A 19,227-nucleotide genomic window follows, 5' to 3' on the forward strand; every position below is an offset into this window, starting at 1 on the left:
CCCAGCCCAGGAAGTCCCACATCGCGTAAGCCCTGGGAGCAAGTGCAGGGGAGTCTGGTGTCAGTCTAGTTTCAGCCTCTTCTAGGAGAGACCATGCCCCTGTTCTGTGTCCTTGGTCTCATCAATTCGAACACAAAATCCTCTTGCCTGGCATGTGGGCCCCGAACAGGAGGCCGCCCAGCTGGGGGCAGGGACAGGGGGATGTGTCCTGAACGCAGGAAGCAGATCAAAGCACTTCAGCGAGGGAACGCTAACTGGCTGTGTTAGAACCCTCGCCCCCCAGGCCAACCCTGGGCCCCAACCCCAGACTGCAGGACTGTGCCAGCCCCTGAGGTGCCTGCTGGTCCCCTCACCTGCTCAGCCCCTGCCCCGGGGACCCCGCCCGGTTTGGTGTGGGTGGGACATTGGGAGAATTCTGCTAATGAAGTTGGGGAGAATTCTGAGTCTTTTCTTCAGTAAGACCAAGAGACGGAGGCATAGAGAATGGAGACCCACTAGTCCAAGGTCACCCAGGAGAGGTGGTGGACTCAGCCCCAGGGGGATCCTAGGAGGCCACACCCTCTGCCTCTCACCTCAACCAGACCAAACGCAGACCCGGAGCTCCACGGAGCTGCCCCAGTACTTCCCCTCCCCCACACCGGTCCCCACACCCCTACCAGCTCTCCCACTGATCCTCCAACCAGCTGTCATTGTCTGGGCTGGAATCCATCTTCAGCACCAGCTGCATGGAGAGCCCAGCCCGGCTGGGGGGCTGCGGGGCCCCGGGGCCGCCCTCTCATGCCCAGAAGGGTGGAGGTGCCAGGGCTCCGGACAGGGCTGGGGCCTCGGGCCTCCACCGCCTGGGTCTGCCTTTCTGAGTCCAGCCCGCTGCAGAAGCCTGGGGAGCTCATTAAAAATAGATGGGCTGGGAGAAGAGGCAGCGGCTGCCGACCCGGCCCCGGTCCCAGCTCTTCCCAGCCAACCCTCGGCTGCAGGCAGCTTCCTCCCCTGGCCCTTCGCGCTGCCGCTGCCGTCAGCCTCCCGCCGCGGGATCAGGTTACTGCAATCGATGCCACGGCTCCACCTGCCCTTCCAATGCCCCTGTCGGGGGCTGGGGTGGCCCCCCTCCCTGGCCCAGGCTTGTAAGCAGACAGCAGAAATCTGGGATGTTTCCCCGCAAAAGCCAGCCCCTGATCTGCTTTAAAGGGCCAGCACCACAATTAGGGCTCCTGGTAGCAAGATGGAGGGGCTTCCAAAATCCTCCACAAATGGACGCTCCATCCGCACAGCTATTCGCTCACCCCCATACCTCATCAGAGAGGTTTCTGTGGGCCCAGGCAGCCTTCACACAGTGCTGCCTGGGGTGGGTCTGGGCTGCCTCTATTGCCCGCCTGGGTGCCCCTCCCCAGGGCTCCATCCCTCAGTACCCATCCAGGAAGTGCCTGTGGGCACCGGAGGCGCTACAGCCAGGGCTAAGGCCAGATCATATGTGGATATCTCACAGCAGGGCAGGAAGGGCAGCTGGGGAGCTAATGAGCCTCCTGGCACTGCGGGGTGGCGTAAGCAGAAGCTGGAAGGTCCCTGGAGAAACAGCGGGGAGGGGGGGAGCTGGATGGACATTGTGCTCTTTAAGGCCTCTCCTGACCTGCAGCCCGAGGGTGGTAGGTTCCCAGGGCTGGGGGAGGGTGTGGTGTGGAAGTAGGGGTAGGGTGGGGAGGACAGCCCAGCCCAGAAGCCAGAGCAGCACACGGTGGCATCTCTGGCCCTGGGATGAGAACCCAGTGGCGGGCACTAAGCAAATGGTTAATATACACCCTGGCTGCCTGGCCAGTCACAGAGAAGTCACTCCTGGGACTCAGTCAGCACCAGGCAGCTGCAGGACCACTGGGTGTCTAACCCAGAGGTGCCCTCAGACGCCCCCCGCTCTGCCGGTGACCTCTGCACACATCTGCATCTCCTCGTCCTCACTGCCCAGCCTGGTCTAGCTCCTGCCTCTGCAGTCCCAGACCCCCGCACTGGCCTGCCTGCCTCAGTTTCCCCATGCCAGCACCGTCCCACCCCACCCGCCACTATCAGGAGGAGCTGTCCGAAATGCCGCCCTTTCGCCCCCGACTCAAAACCCTCCAAGATGCCCTGCTAGTGGCCGACTCCTTGGCCTGGCATCAAGATCTGCAGCTCCCTGCGCGACTGCCTGCCTCTGGCGCCCGCCTCCCCAGGGTCTAACCCAGCGCTTGGATGGAGCACACGGCAGGCTCTCAGCCTGTGCTTGTTGGTAGAAGGCTCAGTTAAGCCTGCTCCTCCAGGAAGCCCTCCTGGCCCCCTGTGTCAGTGCCTAACAGCCCTCCGGGCAGCACTCACTGGTCCCCTGTCATTCCCCTTGCTCGTGACTGGCATCACCCTCTTCGTGGAGGCGAGGCAGTGTTGGGGAGCAGACGGGACGAGGCCTGCATCGGACGCCCTCCCTCCCCTCTCAGGAGGCTCCAAAGATAGATGGAGCTCACACCCTGCCCCCACCCTGCACCCAGCCGGTGGTGAATAAAGGTCCCCTCCCTCCCAGTGAGGTCTGCAGGGCAGAGCTGGTGAGGTCATCTTGCATACACCAGGCACCCACCCAGTGCGTGTCTGCTAGATGTCCGTCAAGGACAACCTCAGCCCCCACGGGCTCCTCTCAAACCAAAGTGTTCAGGGCAGACCTGCAGGGTCTGGCTTGGACCTGGGCTGGGGCTTCTCAGCTCATCTCTACACACCTGATCTCAGCATCACCCGATATTCCCACTTCCTGGGACAGCAGGTCTGGGGGCAAGCAGGGACAGCTGTATCAGATGAGGAATGAGGTTAACTGAGGGCAGTGGTGGAAAGAGCACTGGGCTGGGGCTCAAAAGCTTGCACTTGGGACTTCCCTGGTGGTTCAGCGGTTAGGACTCTGAGTTTCCACTGCAGGGGGCATGGGTTCGATCCCTGGTTGGGGAACTAAGATCCCACATGCAAGCGCGGCACAGCCAAAAAAAAAAAAGCCTGCACTTGATCCCTGGCTCTGGTGGGGTGGGTTCAGGGAGCTCCTTAATCTTATTTTTTTCTCACAAGCAGGCAAGATGGTGGAATGGCCGCCATATCGGGCTCAGAGGCAGGAGGCCTGAGATCAGATCCTGATTCTTTCGCTTATGAGAAGCAGCCGCCCCGTCTCCTGAGCAGCTGCTGTGCCCTGGCCACCAACCTTCTTTATGCTCTGCATCTCCCTTCATCCTCACTCCAGCCTTGGAAGAGGGTTTTTATTCTGTCCATTTTACAGATGAGGAGCACTAAGGCCCAGACTTAAGATGCCATAGGTCCGCCATTTCCCCATATATAAAATGAACCCTCCCCATGTCTGGGTGCTGGTAAATTTAACTGAGTGGAGTGTTTGTGAATTGCAAGGTGCTGTCAGGAGGTCACAACCAAGGATCAAGGGGCTTTACTGATTATGGAGTCCCCTTTGCAAGTCATACTCCCCCCGCCTCCCATCCCCCAGCCCCAGTCCCAGCCCTAGCCCTGCCCTTTCCTCCTGCTTTTCCAGACACCAGGTGTTCTGGGTCTCTCCGCCGAAGCCCTGGGATACCCTTCATGGAGGGAAAACTAAACAGACCCTTTGTCCCTCCAAGCTCAAGAAGGGCAACTATGGGGAGGAAGGAAAAGATGGAAGGGAAGAGGGAAGGAAGGAAGGAAGGAGGGAAGGAAGGAAGGAAGGAGGGAGGTTCCCTCCGGAAGCCCCTGATCCACCTTCCCCATGGAGACCTGAGCCCTGAGCGCCACGAGGCCACCTCTAGACCTGGAGACCCCAGCCCTCCGGAGGCAGCCGTCGCTGATCAATCAGACCTGCTTGCCCATTCCGGTGAGATGGTTCCTGAGGTCTCATCCACATTAGCATTTGGTGACTCGATGTCACGGGTTTGGTCTCTGGAGACCTCCCTGACCTTTGGCGTCTATCTTTATATTCCAGGCCCCCTCTTCCGCGTTAACCTCATTGCCTCCTGCTCCGGTGCCCCAGTCCCTTCCTCTGGCCGAGCTGGCACTCTGAACATGCCATCCTCAGGCTCCCCTTCCCTGAGCCGAGCTCCCCTAAATGAACAGACAAGCCTCTGGTGTTCCGACGTTCATGTCATGGCCTTTTCCCTTGCCACGTGCTGTCACATCTCCCTGTTCGCCTCGTTCCACCTACAGCAGCTCTTTCTAATCTGCCGTTTCAACCCAGTAGTAGGTGGAGTTAGAAGTGCACGCGAAGGGAGGGTTAAGTGGTAAAGTGCTGAGGCTTTAGCTGAGCAAGGCCAATCAGAGCCAGGCGTCTGGTTGCTCAGAGGCCATTCCTGTCTTCCTGCTCCTGGCTCTCCTCCTGGAGTGAGGTAAGGATGCCAGCGGAGTGACCTTGGGTCCTGACCATGGTGTCCCACGGGCCCCTCTCATGACAGGGGGCATCTGTGGTCCAAGGGTCCAGCCTGTCTCTCTGCTGCCTTCTGAGTGCTGAGCAGAGCTGCCCAGTGGGCTCTCGGACACGTGCCCAGGCTGCCCTACTCTAAGCAGCTTCCCCGCTTCCCTCAGGCTCCCCTACAGGCCATTCTCCGAGGGGCCACCAAAACCAACATTTGAAATGCAAATCTGGTCTTGTCACCCCTCCCCAGCTCAGAATCCTAACAGCTTCCCCCAACTCTTAGGGAAAGGGGCCAAAATTCTCACCTGTGGCCACTCCCTTCCCCTCTGGCCTAGTTCATTGCCCGCCCCCCCCCAACTCTCTAGGCTCCCTTAACAAAGCCTCCTCTCACCTCCCTGATCAGGCCAAGAGCCCTGCTATGGGCTGGGTCCCTCTTGCTGGTGTCCTGGGTCACTGTAATTTTACCTTTGGGCTCTGCAGCCAGTGGTGGGCTCCCCTTGGAGGCAGTCCATCCCTGAGGGCAGGATCGTGTCTCTTGACCAACAATGGGTGGTGCCTGATACAACAGGTACTTAATGAACATTGTTGAATGAATGAACCACTGGTGTCCCCAGGTCTTTCTAGATTTCGCCCTTGGAAATCTTTACGTCAGTTCCCCTTTCAACTCAACTTCCTGTGTCCCCACCCCTCACCTGCATCAGAGTCTGGGGTGGGATGTGGAGGCCTCGGGGAAGGTGGCACTGGCTAGAATGGGGGCGAGCCAGGCCCAGCGTCACCCTTAGAGCCCTCTCTCCATCCCACCCCCAGCGTTGGGTGGACCTTGGGGTCAGGCCGGGTTTGTTCCCCTGGTCTGGAATTCCCTTCTCAACTGTGTCCACACTGAGGTCATCTTCACTGAAAACTGAAACCAACCCAAGAAACAAGTCTCAGGAGAAAACCCTTACTTGGGGTTATCATGTGTCTCATCTGTTTAAACACCGTGGTGTTGATATGGAGCAAGAACCCTGGGATCTGGTGACTCGACTTTCAGGAAACTATCCTGAGAAAATAATCCCACCCAGGGAAAGACCTTTATACACAAGGATGTGTGCTCTGGTAACGGCAAACAGCAGAGCGGGTATGACTCTCCTTTGGGATGAACGTTATAAAGTCTGTGAACTGGGACTTCCCTGGTGGTCCAGTGGTTAAGAATCCGCCTTCCAATGCAGGGGACGCGGGTTCGATCCCTGGTTGGGGAACTAAGATCCCACATGCCGCGGGGCAACTAAGCCCGTGCGCCGCAACTACTGAGCCCGTGCGTCACAACTGAGACCCGACGCAGCCAAATAAATAAATAAAGTCTGCGTATTAATGTAGAAAATGGCAACGAATACAGTGAGCAGAAGACGGAACGTGTGACCTTATGGCTCCACGTGTTGCTTCACACGCAGGAAGAAACACCGACAAAACACGGCTGTGAGATGTGGTGGGATCTGGGGGCTCTTCTCTCCTAGTCCTTGCTGGGTCACACCTCCCACCAGCCGCCTCCGGGGCCTGGCTCTGGCCCCTCACAGAGCTGGGTTTCCTGAGGGCATGAGACCCAAGGCCCTGTACCCTGTAGGCACTAAGTAAATGCCTATTAGAGGCAGTGCTGGCTGACCCAGGCCCTGGGCGTTCCACGAGGGCATCTGGTGCCAGATGAGGCAAGGCCCACGGTCGACGCTCCCAGAGATTTCCTGAGCAGGGTCAGGGGCCAGAGGTGGCACCCAGGATGGGCAAGAGCCCCTGGAGTGAGGACGGGGCCAGGGAACCAATCTGTGGGATCCACTGGGGCCCCAGGGATCCAGAGACCAAATGTAAGGCTCTGACCTCCAAGAAGGGGGGTTGAATTCCTGCCCTGGCCACACCGGCTGTGTGAGGCGAGTCCACGTTCTGTCCCTGCACTGGAGGTTCATCGCAGCTGGCGGGGCACTGCCCAGGGGCTGGGGCGCAGTGGCCCCGGCAGCCGCAGCTCTTCATCCCCCCACCCCGCCCCACAGCGTGGCTGGCCCCCCGCCTCACCCTTCTCTCTGTCTCTCTGGGTGAGACGCTCTCCCTGAGGCTTCAGGCCATCGCGCACTCTCTAAGTGGAGACTCGAGGGTCTTTGGCCCCAGCCCCATCCTCTCCTTTGAGCTCCAGACCCCAAACCAACTGCCTGCTTGAACCCTCCAACTGGCTCCCCCAGTGATCGCCAAGCTCAGATTCAGCAGGCCTGAGTGACTTCACCACCCTGCCCGCCAAACCTCTCATCTCCTGCAAGGCACCCCCTCCCTCGGGACCTAGCATCATCCTGGACTCCTGTCTCTCCTCCCCCCTCACACCAGGTCCCTCAGAAGTGGGTTAATCTACCCTCCCAGCCGCCTCCCAGCCTCCCTGTCCACTCTCTACCTGGCAGCTGAGATACCATCTTTTTTTAAAATTAATTTATTTTTGGCTGCACTGGGTCTTTGTCGCTGTGCGCGGGCTTTCTCTAGTTGCGGTGAGCGGGGGCTACTCTTCATTGCAGTGCATGGGCTTCTCATTGCGGTGGCTTCTCTTGTTGCGGAGCACAGGCTCTAGGCACGTGGGCTTCAGTAGTTGTGGCGCATGGGCTCAGTATTTGTGGCTTGCGGGCTCTAGAGCGCAGGCTCAGTAGTTGTGGTGCACAGGCTTAGCTGCTCCGTGGCACGTGGGATCTTCCTGGACCAGGGCTCAAACCCGTGTCCCCTGCATTGGCAGGGTGATTCTTGACCACTGAGCCACCAGGGAAGTCCCCGAGATACCATCTGATACCGTCATTCCCTGGACCTCTGCTGGCTGCCCCTGCTTGCAGGTGGACAGGCCAGGGTCCCAACACGACCTTCGCGTTCCTGCATGCCCTCTCTCCGCGCTTGTGCCAGACCGGGCGTCACACACCCTGCTGGCTCGCTCCTGCCTTGAGCCCTCCCCCCGGGCCGCTCCCTCCCTCTTCTCTTCCCTCTTCACCCTTCCTCCTCTTGGGTGACACTCACTCACCCACCAGGCCTGGGCGGAGCTGATCCTTCCCTGACCCAGGGCTCCTCCAGGCCCCTGACCCGCACACCTACCGCCTATCTGGTAAGGCCTTGTCTGTCTGTCTGACTACACTGACCACACGTCTGCACGATGGGCCAGGCCCCTGTCAGTGGCTCTGGAGTGTCTCAGTGAGCCTGGCAAAGTGCAAGCACTTGTAGGTTTTTTGGGGGGCTGTGCTGCACGGCTTATGGGATTTTCGTTCCCTGACCAGGGATTGAACCCAGGCCCTCGGCAGTGAGAGCACGGAGTCCTAACCACTGGACGGCCAGGGAAATCCCACAAGTACTTGTTGAATGAACGAAGGAACAGCTGAGTGCACAGCACCTTGTGAAGAGATGAGTAGGGAGGGCCCTTGTCTCTCAAGCCCCAGGCAGTGTGGAAGAACACCACCGCCCCGCACGGGGTCCTGAGGCCCCGGTGCTGCCCCAGCTCTGCGGCAACTTGCTGTGTGTTCTCGGGAAGCCACTCACCCCCTCTGTCTCCTTCTAAGTTAAAGGGGAGGAGGATGGGCTGGACGAGCTGACCTCTAAGGCCCTTCTCACCCGCGCTCCCCCTCCACACACCCAGGGCAGCTGCTCACTTTACTCCCCACGAGCCTCCCATGTGGGCTGTCCCACTGTCCCCCTCCTACGTCCCACTGTCCCCCTCCTACGTCCCAGCTCAAGGCATCCGTTGCTAAGTTTCTAAATTCTCTCACAGAATTTCCTTAAAATGAACATGTATCACTTTCATGTTCAATTTTCTTTTATTATTTTGTAAGTTGCAGAAGTAACCTATGCTTATGGTAAAAATAAGAAGTCAAAGAATACAGAAGTATGTGAAGTAAGTGAAAATCCCTCCCCCGACACCAGAGCCAAAGGTAACTACTAGTAACTGGTTGGAGTATTTCTAAAATCAGGAAAAAAAAAAAAGAAAAGCACATGTTTATTTAAACCAACTATCAACGAACAAACGCTCACCACTCTCCCAAATCCACACCATGTGTCCCCCTCCACAAACTCTCCTCTGTTGTTTTTACTCCAGGCCCTCTCTTTCCAGGGTGGCTCTGAACTCAGACTGCGTTCAAACCCCAGCTCTGCCACTTATCTAACCTCTTCATGCCTCAGTTTCTTCATCTGCAAAGTGGGGATAACAATAACACTCTGTTTACGTGGTTCTGGGCAGGACTAGATGCTCTTGCACAGAAAGTGCTTAGATTGGTAGCTGGGCAAAGTGAGGGCCTCCCAAAGCGGCGGCGGCGTTTACAGCGTTTTTCTCTGACAGTGTGCACTGTTCTCCTCTGAACTCTCCAATCTTATCTTGAATTAAATAAGAAACCACTAAGGCATTATTGAGCACCTACTCTGTGCTGGGCATTGGGCAAACCAAAGTTTAGGTATTGACTCCTTTTGCCTCCTGGAAGCTGACAGTGGTGCTGGGGGCACACACACACGCGCACACACACATGCACAATAATAACAACAATAAGAACAGCCCTACGTGAACGCAGCTCTTCACAGCCCTTGAAACACTCAGCATGTGTTGTCTCATCCAAGTCTTAGGACCGCCCTGAGCAGGGGCCAAAGTTGGCGTTGTGGAGGAGAAACAGAGACTCAGGCCTTCAGCACCCACTCCTGGCACGTGGCTAAGAGGACTGAGCCAGGATTGAAACCCAGGCCAGAGCCACTGGAGAGCGGTCCCCACCAGGGTTACACCAGCGGTCTGTGAGAGGCGGGAGGGGGAGCCAGCGGGCCGGGCCCTGAGGGGCCGGAGACACTGCCCTTATTATTCCCACACGCGGCCAGGCTGAGGAGTCCTGGAGGGCGGGCCCACGCCTCAGCCTTGGCATACTGCCACTCTCGCCCACCGGGCTCAGGGCTGGACACACTCCCTGGCTGGCCCGCCTCATCAGCTCCTCTCCCTAAGGTGTCCATGGTAACCTGCCTGCCAGGGCTGGGGCGGAACGGGAAGCACTGTCACCTGGGGATGGGGTAGCCGGTAGGGGGGGCCAAGCTGTCCTCTGGGCCAGAGGCAGGGCCTGGAGGTAGAGTGGAATGAACATGGAGACCCCGGTTCCAGCGCAGCCTCAGGCTCTGACTCCCTTGGGGTCCTCGGGCAAGCCACCCTGCCTTCCTGAACCTCAGTCTCCTCATCTACAAAATGGGCGGGCCCATGCCCACGCCCAGGGTGGTTGTGAGGGTGACCTGAGCCAGCACAGGGAACACGCTTTGAGCCGTAATGAGCTACCTAAACGTCCGCTGGTGCGGAGGGCGGACACTTGTTGAGCGCCCACTTGGCGCACATTAAGGAATCAATATTAATTAGCTCACCTAACAGATGGGATTCAGAAAAGACAAGAAGCTGCCCAGGTCACACAGCTAGGAAGTGGTGGAGCTAGGATTTGAAGCCAGGCCTGTCTAAGCTCGGTGCTCTCCCACTACAGAGGGGTCTCCTGGAAGGGAGGCAGCGTTTGCGTTGAGGTGGTGTTTCAGGTCAGTGGGGTCAGTCTCAGACCTCAGCCCCGTTACTCTGAGGCACTAACCCCAAAGCCCCCTGGCCCTGGAGCCTTCAGGCTTGGCCTCCTCCATCTGGTCCCCTCCCTCTGGGCTCTTCCAGCTCAGCTCAGGGCCTTGGGGGAGGTTTCTAGTCCTGATGATGCCATTAGAGATTCCCAGGGGTCCCCGCCCACCTGAGGGCCGGGGAGCCAGCAACCCCTTGGTCTGAAGATGGGCTGGCGCCAGAGCCCAGCTGGGGCCTGGCTGGGGTGGGGGCCCCAGGAGAAGGGAAGGCGCCAGCTCATTAGCTGGAGAAACAATGGGCTGGAATGCCAAGTTCTCTTTCTCGGAGGCTCTGGAGCAGTGACACCCTCCTCTTCCTCCTCTCCAGCCGGTGGGTTAGGAGGGCCAGGTTAGGAGGGAGGGATGTTCACCCCTTCTCCCACAACACCCTCTGCCACTCTCTGAACTCCACCTCCCAATTGCCTAACACCAGATGGGGGCAGGGAGAGAGGTGAAGGAGGAGCTCAGATCAGGGTCCTGGGTAGCTACCCCAGCAGGAACCATCCCACCAATACCCCTGGCTACTCCTGGGTGCTCCAAACCAGACTCCCTCTCTCCCACAGCCGGGCCTAGGATCTCGGTGTTGGGCCTTCTTCTGCACCTGCACACACCTGACCAGGTAAGGGCTTGCCACAGTTCACGGAGGGTCCTGGCCACGCCAGGCCTGGGAGTTGGGCCCCTCTGGCCAGGCAGGACTGGGGGAGGGGCCTACGACTCCCTCCTTCCTGCACCAAGGCTGTCGGTCGCCCCAGGAAACTGGGACCCGCGGGGCACCCTGGCCTGCTCCCATCTCTATTCAGAAGCCTTCTGACTGGGCACAGGCAAAGCCCCAGACGGCCTGCCTCCTCCGGGATCTCAACGCACACGCCAGGCCTCGCCGCAGCCCAACGTCGGGAAGAAGGCGGCCTCCGCGCCCACTCCTCCAATTCCAGCTCACGATCTCCTCGCCTAGGACACGGAATGGCGGAGGCAGCCGCACCACGGATATGCAGCGGCCATCAGTCTGGACCTGAGGCTGAGGGGGGGCTCTGGGCGCTCTGTCTCGCAAGGAGACTCCATCCCCACGCCGCCCTCTCGTTCCCGGGGTCTGTGAGCTGGGGGCGCGGGGGTGGGGGAGCCCGGGCAGGTCAATCCTGACCGAAGGGCGGGTCGCGGCGGCCGGAGTTTCTCACCTGAAATTGGGCGGCGACGCGATGTGCAGCCCCAGGAACGGGGAGGCGGCAGGCGGGGACGCGGCCCCCCCGCCCAGGCCGCCGCTCTCTCGCTCCGCCATTCTCCCGCACAGCCCTGGCCATCCGGGCGGAGCGCGGCGCGGAGGCGGCGGCGGCGGCGGAGGGGAAGGAGGCGGGGGCGCGGCGAGAGGCCGCCGCCGCGGGTAAAGGGCTGGGGAGGGAGCGGCGGGCGCACCTGCGCAGGGCAGGGCGCAGTTCCAGACCGCGCACCGCTCTCGGGACTGGCGCGAGCGCCACCGCGCGCGCCCCCGGGTTCCGTGCCAGGGTCTCGTGCGCCCCGCCCCCTGCCCCGCGAGCTCCGCCCCCCCGCGCGCGCTCTCCAAGGTGCTGAAGTCTCCGCCCCGTGGTTCCCGGGTTTGGCTCAGCCCCGCCCTAAATCCCACACCCGCTCCTCTGCCCATTTCCTCCCACCTCAAAGCCCTCCGTGCCCATGCGGACTCTGCTTCTCGGGGTGGGCCTAGCGCCTGGGTATCGAATAACTAATGGTGGGTCCCTGGTCCCTAGGACCCTAGTTGACCCCCTCGCTGCAGGCGAGGAAATGAGGGTCACGGAGGAAGGCAGAGAAAGGCGAGTGGGTGTTGGGAGTTGGCTCCTAGAGCAGACAGATTTGGAGTCAGGTGGTGTGAAATCGCAGCCTGGCTCTCCAAGTGAATAGGTGGTGTGGCCTTGCATTAGTGACAAGAGTCCTAAGGTTTGATTTTTCTCATCTGTGAAATGGGAACAATAATGGTCCATCTCACGGTTGTGAGGATGAAATGTAATACAAATGTGTTGTCACTGGAGGCTGGGAACGCCCCACCTCCAGCTGGGAACCAGGGCTAACCCCACCCTGTCCCCTTACCTTGAGGGGACCCTCTGTCCCAAGAACTCTCCCCAGAGTGTCTCCTCACTAAAGATTGACTCAAGCCCCCCTTCAGCCCCAAACACCTCTAATGGTGAATTGAACCCTTCCTTTTGGCTTCTGATTCTCAGCTTCTCCTCCCTGTGTCAGGACTTTCTGCTTTCTCCCTCTCCTCATTTAGCAGCTCAGTTGCATTTCCTGCCGAGCACCCCCTCTGTGCACCCAGACGCCCCATAGCCAGCTTCTCACGTTCTCAGACTTGGGGCCTGTCCTCCTGCCCCCACAGTTGACTTCTTGGGATTCTTCCGGTGGTTTTCCTGCTCCTCCCAGCACCTCTGCCCCTGCTAGGTTTGGGCCATGGTTCCTCCTGGTCTTCTCTCCCCTAAGAGGACTAAGCCTGTGAGCTCTTTCACGGAGCATGGACTTCTGGATGCTCGGGCTGCTGGCCACGGCGAGGCCCCCAGCTTTGGTGGGTCATAGAGCCTCTGGCCAATCCTCGCTGGCTTGTCTGGCCAGCTGAGAACCACAGAGGTCCTGTCCTTCTGAAGAAGGGGCAGAGCAAACTGCTTCAAAGCTGTGGAATCCTATTTGCAAATCTAGACTGCCCACTGGTTGTGCCACCCAGTGGCACGACCCTTCGATTAGCACCCAGAAAGCAGCGGCAGGCACCTGCCGCACAGTAAGCAACCCCCGAGCTCCAGCCCTGAGAACATTTCAATACTTAGAGCCGAAGGCCTTGCTGCCTCTCTTCTCCCTGCCCCTGGGCCCAGAGGGGACACTTTACCTTTCCTGTCTTGGCTCAGGCTCCTTTCACTACACCCAAATGGTAACCACCTGCTGCTATGGTGCTGACTTTTCCTCCCAGGGAAGCAATTTTGCCATAGTGGCTAATTGTTCCTTAGAGTGTGTGCTTCTCTACTAGGGAGCCTCCTCAGGTCAGGAGCGTGCGCGCGCGCGTACGCAGGTGTGTGCGTGTGTGTGTAGGAAAACTCCATCTTCCAGAATCTTTTGCTCAAGAACAAAGGTATCTTAGCTTCCGTGGCCAAACCAAAGCCACATTAGAGAGAAGCCAGGAGAAGGGAGAGAGGGAAGGCCAGGCCCAGGTGTCAATGGGAAGGGGGCCATCAGGAGCTTCAAAGCAGAGCTGAGAATGAGATGCGTCCCAGGGTCAAGTTCCTCCTTTCCCCCTTTCTCACTCTGTGCAAGGCAGCTTGTGATTTTCTTAGCCTGGCCCGAACCCCACCCCACAGGAATTTGGGGTGTGGGCTAACAAAGCTCCCATGTCCAGGGGTCCAAGACTAGACACCCTCACAGGAAAGCCCATGCACACCGTAGAGAGGGGCCACTCTGGCCAGATGGCACGAGACAAAGTCAGCATCCAGGCTCTGGGCTTGTCTGTGGGCAGATCTGACTACGTGGCCAGAGCCAGAGGGCTTGCATCCCCTCTGCACCAAGCGGTTGCAGCTTACGTGCTGAGTTGAGGTAAAGAATGGATTGAGGGCCTGGAGGGGGCCCTGCCATTGACTGATCCCCAGCCTGGGGGTGTTTAAGTAGGCCGAGAGGCTGGGTCACTGCAGAACAGCACTCAGGAACTGCATCCTGGCCCTGGCATGCTCTGTACCATTATGGCCGACTGACCTCCAACTCTGACCAAGCTCTGGAGTTTACACCACTAGGTGCTCCAGTTGCTCAACTAGGAGCCTCCCCGATCCTCCATCTCCCATCCACTCCTCCCTGCTACCTCCAAAGTGGGCTAGAGCCTCCTGTTCAGCAGAACCAAGACGGTCTGGCCTAAGGCTTCATGCGGGCTAAGCCCCACTGCCTCCCAGTCCCCAGACCTCCCGCAAAACTGACAACAGCACAACTCTGCTCAGACAGGATCAGACATTTATGGAGCACATGAATATTCACAAACTGGGGGAGAAACACACCTTCCCAGCAATAGAAAACCTCTGTATAAAGTGCATTTGGCCTGCGACCATCTCCTCCCCATGCTGGCCCTTGGATCAGGATTTGGGGCAATGCTCTGCAGGAGCCCCCAGGGACACCTGGGCCAGGAGACGGGAGGCGCGAGGCGATTGTGGAGCTCCAGGCCGCTGGATGCACCCTCTCCTCACCCTGCCCCTCCCAGCTCCCGAGTGGACGCACGCCAGGGATGGTGGAGATGTAGGGGGAGGTGGTCCTGCCAACTTGTACCTTAGGGAAGAGAACCATCCTTAAATGGGCAGGAAAAGGGAATCGTCCTGACATGTGAAGGTGCTGCTAAATAAATACTGACTCTGGCCCTAAGCCCTCTGGCCTTCTCAGTTTCTCAGACTAGCCCTTCCAGGCTTGCTCTACTCTCCTTCCGACAATAGCCCCTGACTCTCTTTCCCCTTGGCTGGGGCTAAGGGAACAGTGAAGCCCCCAACCCAACGCTGCAGAAAAAGCCATCACCGGTGCCCTGTTCTCCCCACATGATTATGGGACATTTCTAGTGCGGGTGACATACATACAACAGTTGGACTCTAAAGGCAGCTCTCTGGCTGAGAAAGCCTGAGGACGTCTCAGGAAGAAGCCTGTCGATGTGCTGGACAGATGTAGGCGGCAGGGGCCTGACCCAGGGTTCTGGTCCCAGGACAGAGGACAGTGAAGGGCAGGGCTGGGGCCAGGGGAATGAACAGCTCTGAGGCCGGCGAAGGTCACAGGGGAGGTAGAGAGGAGAAGGCCCAGAGGCCAGCTTAATGTTACGTGTGAGGACAACGATCCCAAGAGGAACTGGCCTCTCAGCTACACACGCACATGCACGCACACGCACGCGCGCACACACACGTGCACGCACACACACGCACACACGCTGTGGCTCAAGTGCAGGCCATGGGTGGAAGGAAGACTTGCTCCAGCTGACCGCACAGCCCTCCTTTTCATGGTGTCTTTCTCAGCACAGCCCCGACCGTGGGAGGCTGAGGTGGGAGGCACAGGCTGCCTCTAGAATGCAAGGCCTTGGCTCCTCTGGGTCAAACCTCCCACCTGCTGCTTCCGGAAGGCTTGGTGCGCTGGGTGGGATCTCGGCTTGGGTCTTTCCCAACTGTCCCCGGCAGTCCACCTGCCTGGGTCTTTGATGTCCAGCTACTGGGAGAGCTGGTGTGGCAGCTTGGTTCCTGACCAGCCCCGGGCAGGCTGTGGAATCCTTCAAAGCGCAGACTAGAATGGCTTCCCTGGCTGGTGTCAGCTGAGCCCGGTGGCAGCACCGAGACGCCATGGAGTGTGGCGAGAGGCGCCACGGGGCTTCTGCCACCAGGAACCTGGCCTCCGCCCGGTGCAGGCACTTGAGCCTCCAGTCAGCTTCTGGGGAACAGTAGTGAGAGCCGGCCTTCTCCTTCTAACCTCAGGTTTTCAGGCCCGAAGAGGGAGATGTTCTTCTCAGCTATCATCTATGATACTGTGCGTGCAGCACTCCAGTCAGGCGCCTGGCTGTACTTCTGCACGATGATGCAAAGTTTCCAGACCTGTCTACAGCCGCGTGCTCAGTCCCAGCTCCCCAAGGAAGAGTCCGGAGAACCCAGTGGCAGGGAATTTTAAAATAAGAAGCCAGGCCAGGTGACTATGTCTGGACACACCCGTCCCCTCCAGCCTGCCCAGGAACTCAGCAGAACCCTAGCTGCCGCTAGAATCCCACACTCTGGACAAGAGCCAGAAATGCTTCCCCTGCTTGGCAGTCTGACGTGAGGGAGGGAGGGAGGGAGGGAGGGAGGGAGGGAGGGAGGGAGGGTTGGGGGGGCAGATGCCAGGATCCCAGCTAAGGTCCCACCACTCTAACATTCAGACAAGGCAGCTGGCTCACAGGGACAGACTGGGGTGAAAGTCACTGCCATGACCTCTAGCCTGGTGTCCAGAGGCTGAGGTAAGCTGCTGCAGGTACTCCTCCAGCCCAGGCAGTGTTCGGAGCCACAAGAGTGCAAACAGACGCACGCACACGCACACGGGCGGGCACTCCTTCCTCGGCACACGCGCACACACACGCACGCGCACACGCACGCACACGCTTGCTCCCTCTCTGGAGGTGATCAGCTGCTCTGCAGGCTGCACTCTGCTGCCACGGTGGCTGCTCGGGCACCCAGGCTTTGCTCAGAGTCACGGCACTGCAGCTGAAAGAGAAAAACAAGGGCAAAAGGGAGCGTTCAGAGGCTCTCAGTTGCCCAGGGACACAGCTCCTCCAGCCGCTTCTCTGGGGAACTGGGAAGAGCCCAGAGCAAACCGAACGGGCCACGGTACCTGGGGACAAGGTTGTTGCTGGGATGCCAGCGGGTGCCTGAACACTGGCCCTCTGGGGTGCTGACGTGGACAAGCTGTCCCCCGCGGACCCTCTGGGCCTCCTCTGCCCCTTGCCTGAGAGCAGCAGAGGAGGGGGAGAAGGCCACGGACAGTCACCTGAGGCCTTGGGTAACACTTGCTCAGATATGACAAGGGCAGTTTCTGAATCAAGGCACAGCGGCCGCTGCCAGAGTTGGAGAATCAGATAAAAATGGCTGGAACAGAAGCCAGCCGGGACCAGTCATCTTGAAGGTGAAGGCAATGCCTGAGTTCACAATCAGCCGGTGAGCAAATTTCCACACAGAGATAAGAGAACCCTGGCACTGTGCTAGAAGACTGAGGGGCGGGGAGAGGAGACGCAAGGATGACTCATTTTAAAGATTTATAACATCCTGAATCTGGGGCAGAGGGAAGAAAAGGCCTCATGTCTGATAACAGAGGACAGGGTAAGCCCATCATAATGCTGGGTTGCCTGTTGAAATAGGTCTAGTGTGTCTGAGAGAGTAAAGAGACATGCAGGGCTCCGTTAAAAGTCTGTACCTTCTAAATGATGGTCAGACAGATAATAACAAGGCGGCTTACTGAGCCCACTATGGGCCAGGCACGATACACTTGTGTTATGGCTGAACTGCGTCCCCCCAAATTCATACACTGAAGTTCTAACCCCCTCAGAAGGTGACTGTTTTTGGAGAGAAGGTCTTTAAAGAGGTAATTAAGTTAAAATAAGGTGCTTAGGGTGGGCCCTGATCCCAAATGACTGGTGTCCTTATAAGAAAAGATTAGGACACAGACACGCACAGAGGTGAGACCATGTGAAGACAAAGGGAGATGGCAGCAATCTACAGGCCAAGGAGAGAGGCCTCAGAAGAAACCAACCCTGCGGTCAACTTGATCTCAGACTTCTAGCCTCCAGAACTGTGAGAGAATAAATTTCTGTTGTTTAGGTCACCCAGTCTGTGGCACTCTGTTGTGGGAACCCAAGCAAACTAATACAGCTTGCGATCCCATGAACCCTGAAGATATGGCTTCCAGTTGTACAGATGAGAAAACGGAAGCCAGAGAGGGTAAGTAAATTGCCCAAGACTAGAGCATTCAGAAGTGGCGGAGCCAAGACAGGAAACCGAGGTCTGTCTGATTCCAAAACCTGTATTTTTATCACTAAGTAATCTCTATATTATAGTATTGCTCATTAAGACTTTTAGAGGATATAAAAAGAAATCAACATGATGGCATGAAGACTAATATCCAAGCAACATAAATGGAAGTTCAGACATTAACAGAAAAGGGGAAATGCTCTCAAGAGTCCAAGACATTGGAGTCAGAGATTCAAAATCAGTCTTCTGACACATGCGACCCTTTTCAGACAAATGTTAAATCTGAAGAAGGTTTTAACTGGATGATGATATTTATCTAGAAGCCGGGAAGAGTCAAGAGCAAACGCAGGAGTGGGTGGGCACCTGTAGGGCCAGTACTGATGCCTCTTTAAAATACTTTCAACAATTTTTCCTTTAAGCTTGTACTATAATAACCTAGCCATATTTTTTCACTACGAATAAATATATTTGCTAAATATAAAGTGTACATACGTTTATTGAAACATGCTGATGGTGATATATATTCTATACATAGACCTCTCTCTGGCCCATATTGTTAAGCCAAAGAGATGACTATTCTTTTGAAACTGAAAATTTCAGGCTTGAAGAGTATACACAACGGGTCCTCCTACCTACTACCTCCATTTCTCGTGTTTTCTGCACCTTCAGGAATGGGGGAAGATAAAGAGTGCTTTAAGATTCCTTAGAACAAGGGCTCTTACTCTGGGGGTTCCTGGATCCTTAAGGGGTCCAAGGATAGGCTTAAGGGGCAGTCCACAAAGACCAGGAAGAGAAATGTGTACATTTCTCTGTGTGTGCAAACAGGTACAATTTTCTGGGAAGAGGCTCCATCCTTCATCAGACTCTTCAAAGCATGGGTAACCCAAAGAGGGTTTAAGAACGGATGCCTAAGCTTAGAAGATATGGGGGTGAGGTGCAGTCAGGTGGCTATAATAACAACAACAATTCATTCAGACCTACGCTGACTTGGGCGTGGTCTAGGTATGGAGCAGACTCATGAAGGGAGGTGGCAGTGTCCTGGCCTCAGATAAGCCCCAGTGACCCACGACCCTCTATGATGGGTTCAAAAACCCAAACAGGGGGCTTCCCTGGTGGCGCAGTGGTTGAGAGTCCGCCTGCCGATGCAGGGGACACGGGTTCGTGCCCCGGTCCAGGAAGATCCCACGTGCCGCGGAGCAGCTGGGCCCGTGAGCCATGGCCGCTGAGCCTGCGCGTCCGGAGCCTGTGCTCCGCAACGGGAGAGGCCACAACAGTGAGAGGCCTGAGTACTGCAAAAAAAAACAAAAACAAAAACAAAAACAAAAAAACCCAAACAGAAAACCAAGGTTTGGAAGAACCAGATTACCCTTGTCTACAAAGCTAGTCAGAGGCCTGTTCAACTAGTTACTCAAGTTGCTCCATCAGCAGATAATTAGATGGTCCCTGTGCTCTTGTTCTCAAGCTAGGGCATAAGTCTGCAGAAAAAGGGGGCTGCGGAAATCAGATGAGGCCTTGCAGGAAAATGATGACAGCAGCACTAAAAGAAAGGGAAGAACAGCTAGGGGAGAGGCACTAGGGAAAAAATCAACTCATAAAACATACGCTAAAAAAAAATCAATCTCACGATTGTCCAACTCTTTCAACCTGTCATTAATACAAGAAGCAGAAGTGGCTGGAACATAGAATAAGTGAACGAGCACCTCCCTCAGTGTGCCGATGTCAGTTAGGACGGCCCCCCTGGGTACCTGTGCCCTCACACCCCTTCCCACCCACTGGATGCTAACAAGAAACCCAAAT

The 19,227-nt window shown here is 57.4% G+C and overlaps 2 protein-coding genes across 3 annotated transcripts in view; both read right to left on the reverse strand.

The window, feature by feature from the left end:
* The window catches only part of MAPK8IP1 (mitogen-activated protein kinase 8 interacting protein 1), a 20,213-nt gene extending 8,770 nt beyond the window's left edge, over positions 1-11,443 (reverse strand). The window contains exon 1 of one of the 2 annotated variants that reach the window (XM_004264042.3): positions 11,143-11,443. In XM_004264042.3, the coding sequence (XP_004264090.2) occupies positions 11,143-11,243 (101 nt within the window). In that variant the 5' untranslated portion in view covers positions 11,244-11,443. Of the gene's footprint in view, positions 1-656; positions 1,161-11,142 lie in introns of those variants that run through there. The other variant, XM_033411297.2, reaches the window with a different exon arrangement.
* A 2,470-nt stretch (positions 11,444-13,913) lies between these two features.
* The window catches only part of CRY2 (cryptochrome circadian regulator 2), a 33,746-nt gene continuing 28,432 nt past the window's right edge, over positions 13,914-19,227 (reverse strand). Inside the window, exon 12 of the mRNA XM_004264040.4 lies at positions 13,914-16,170. The gene's annotated coding sequence lies outside the window, so the exon portion shown is untranslated. The remainder of the gene's footprint in view (positions 16,171-19,227) is intronic.

The sequence above is a fragment of the Orcinus orca genome, chromosome 8, assembly GCF_937001465.1.
Source record: "Orcinus orca chromosome 8, mOrcOrc1.1, whole genome shotgun sequence".
Lineage (NCBI taxonomy): Eukaryota > Metazoa > Chordata > Mammalia > Artiodactyla > Delphinidae > Orcinus > Orcinus orca.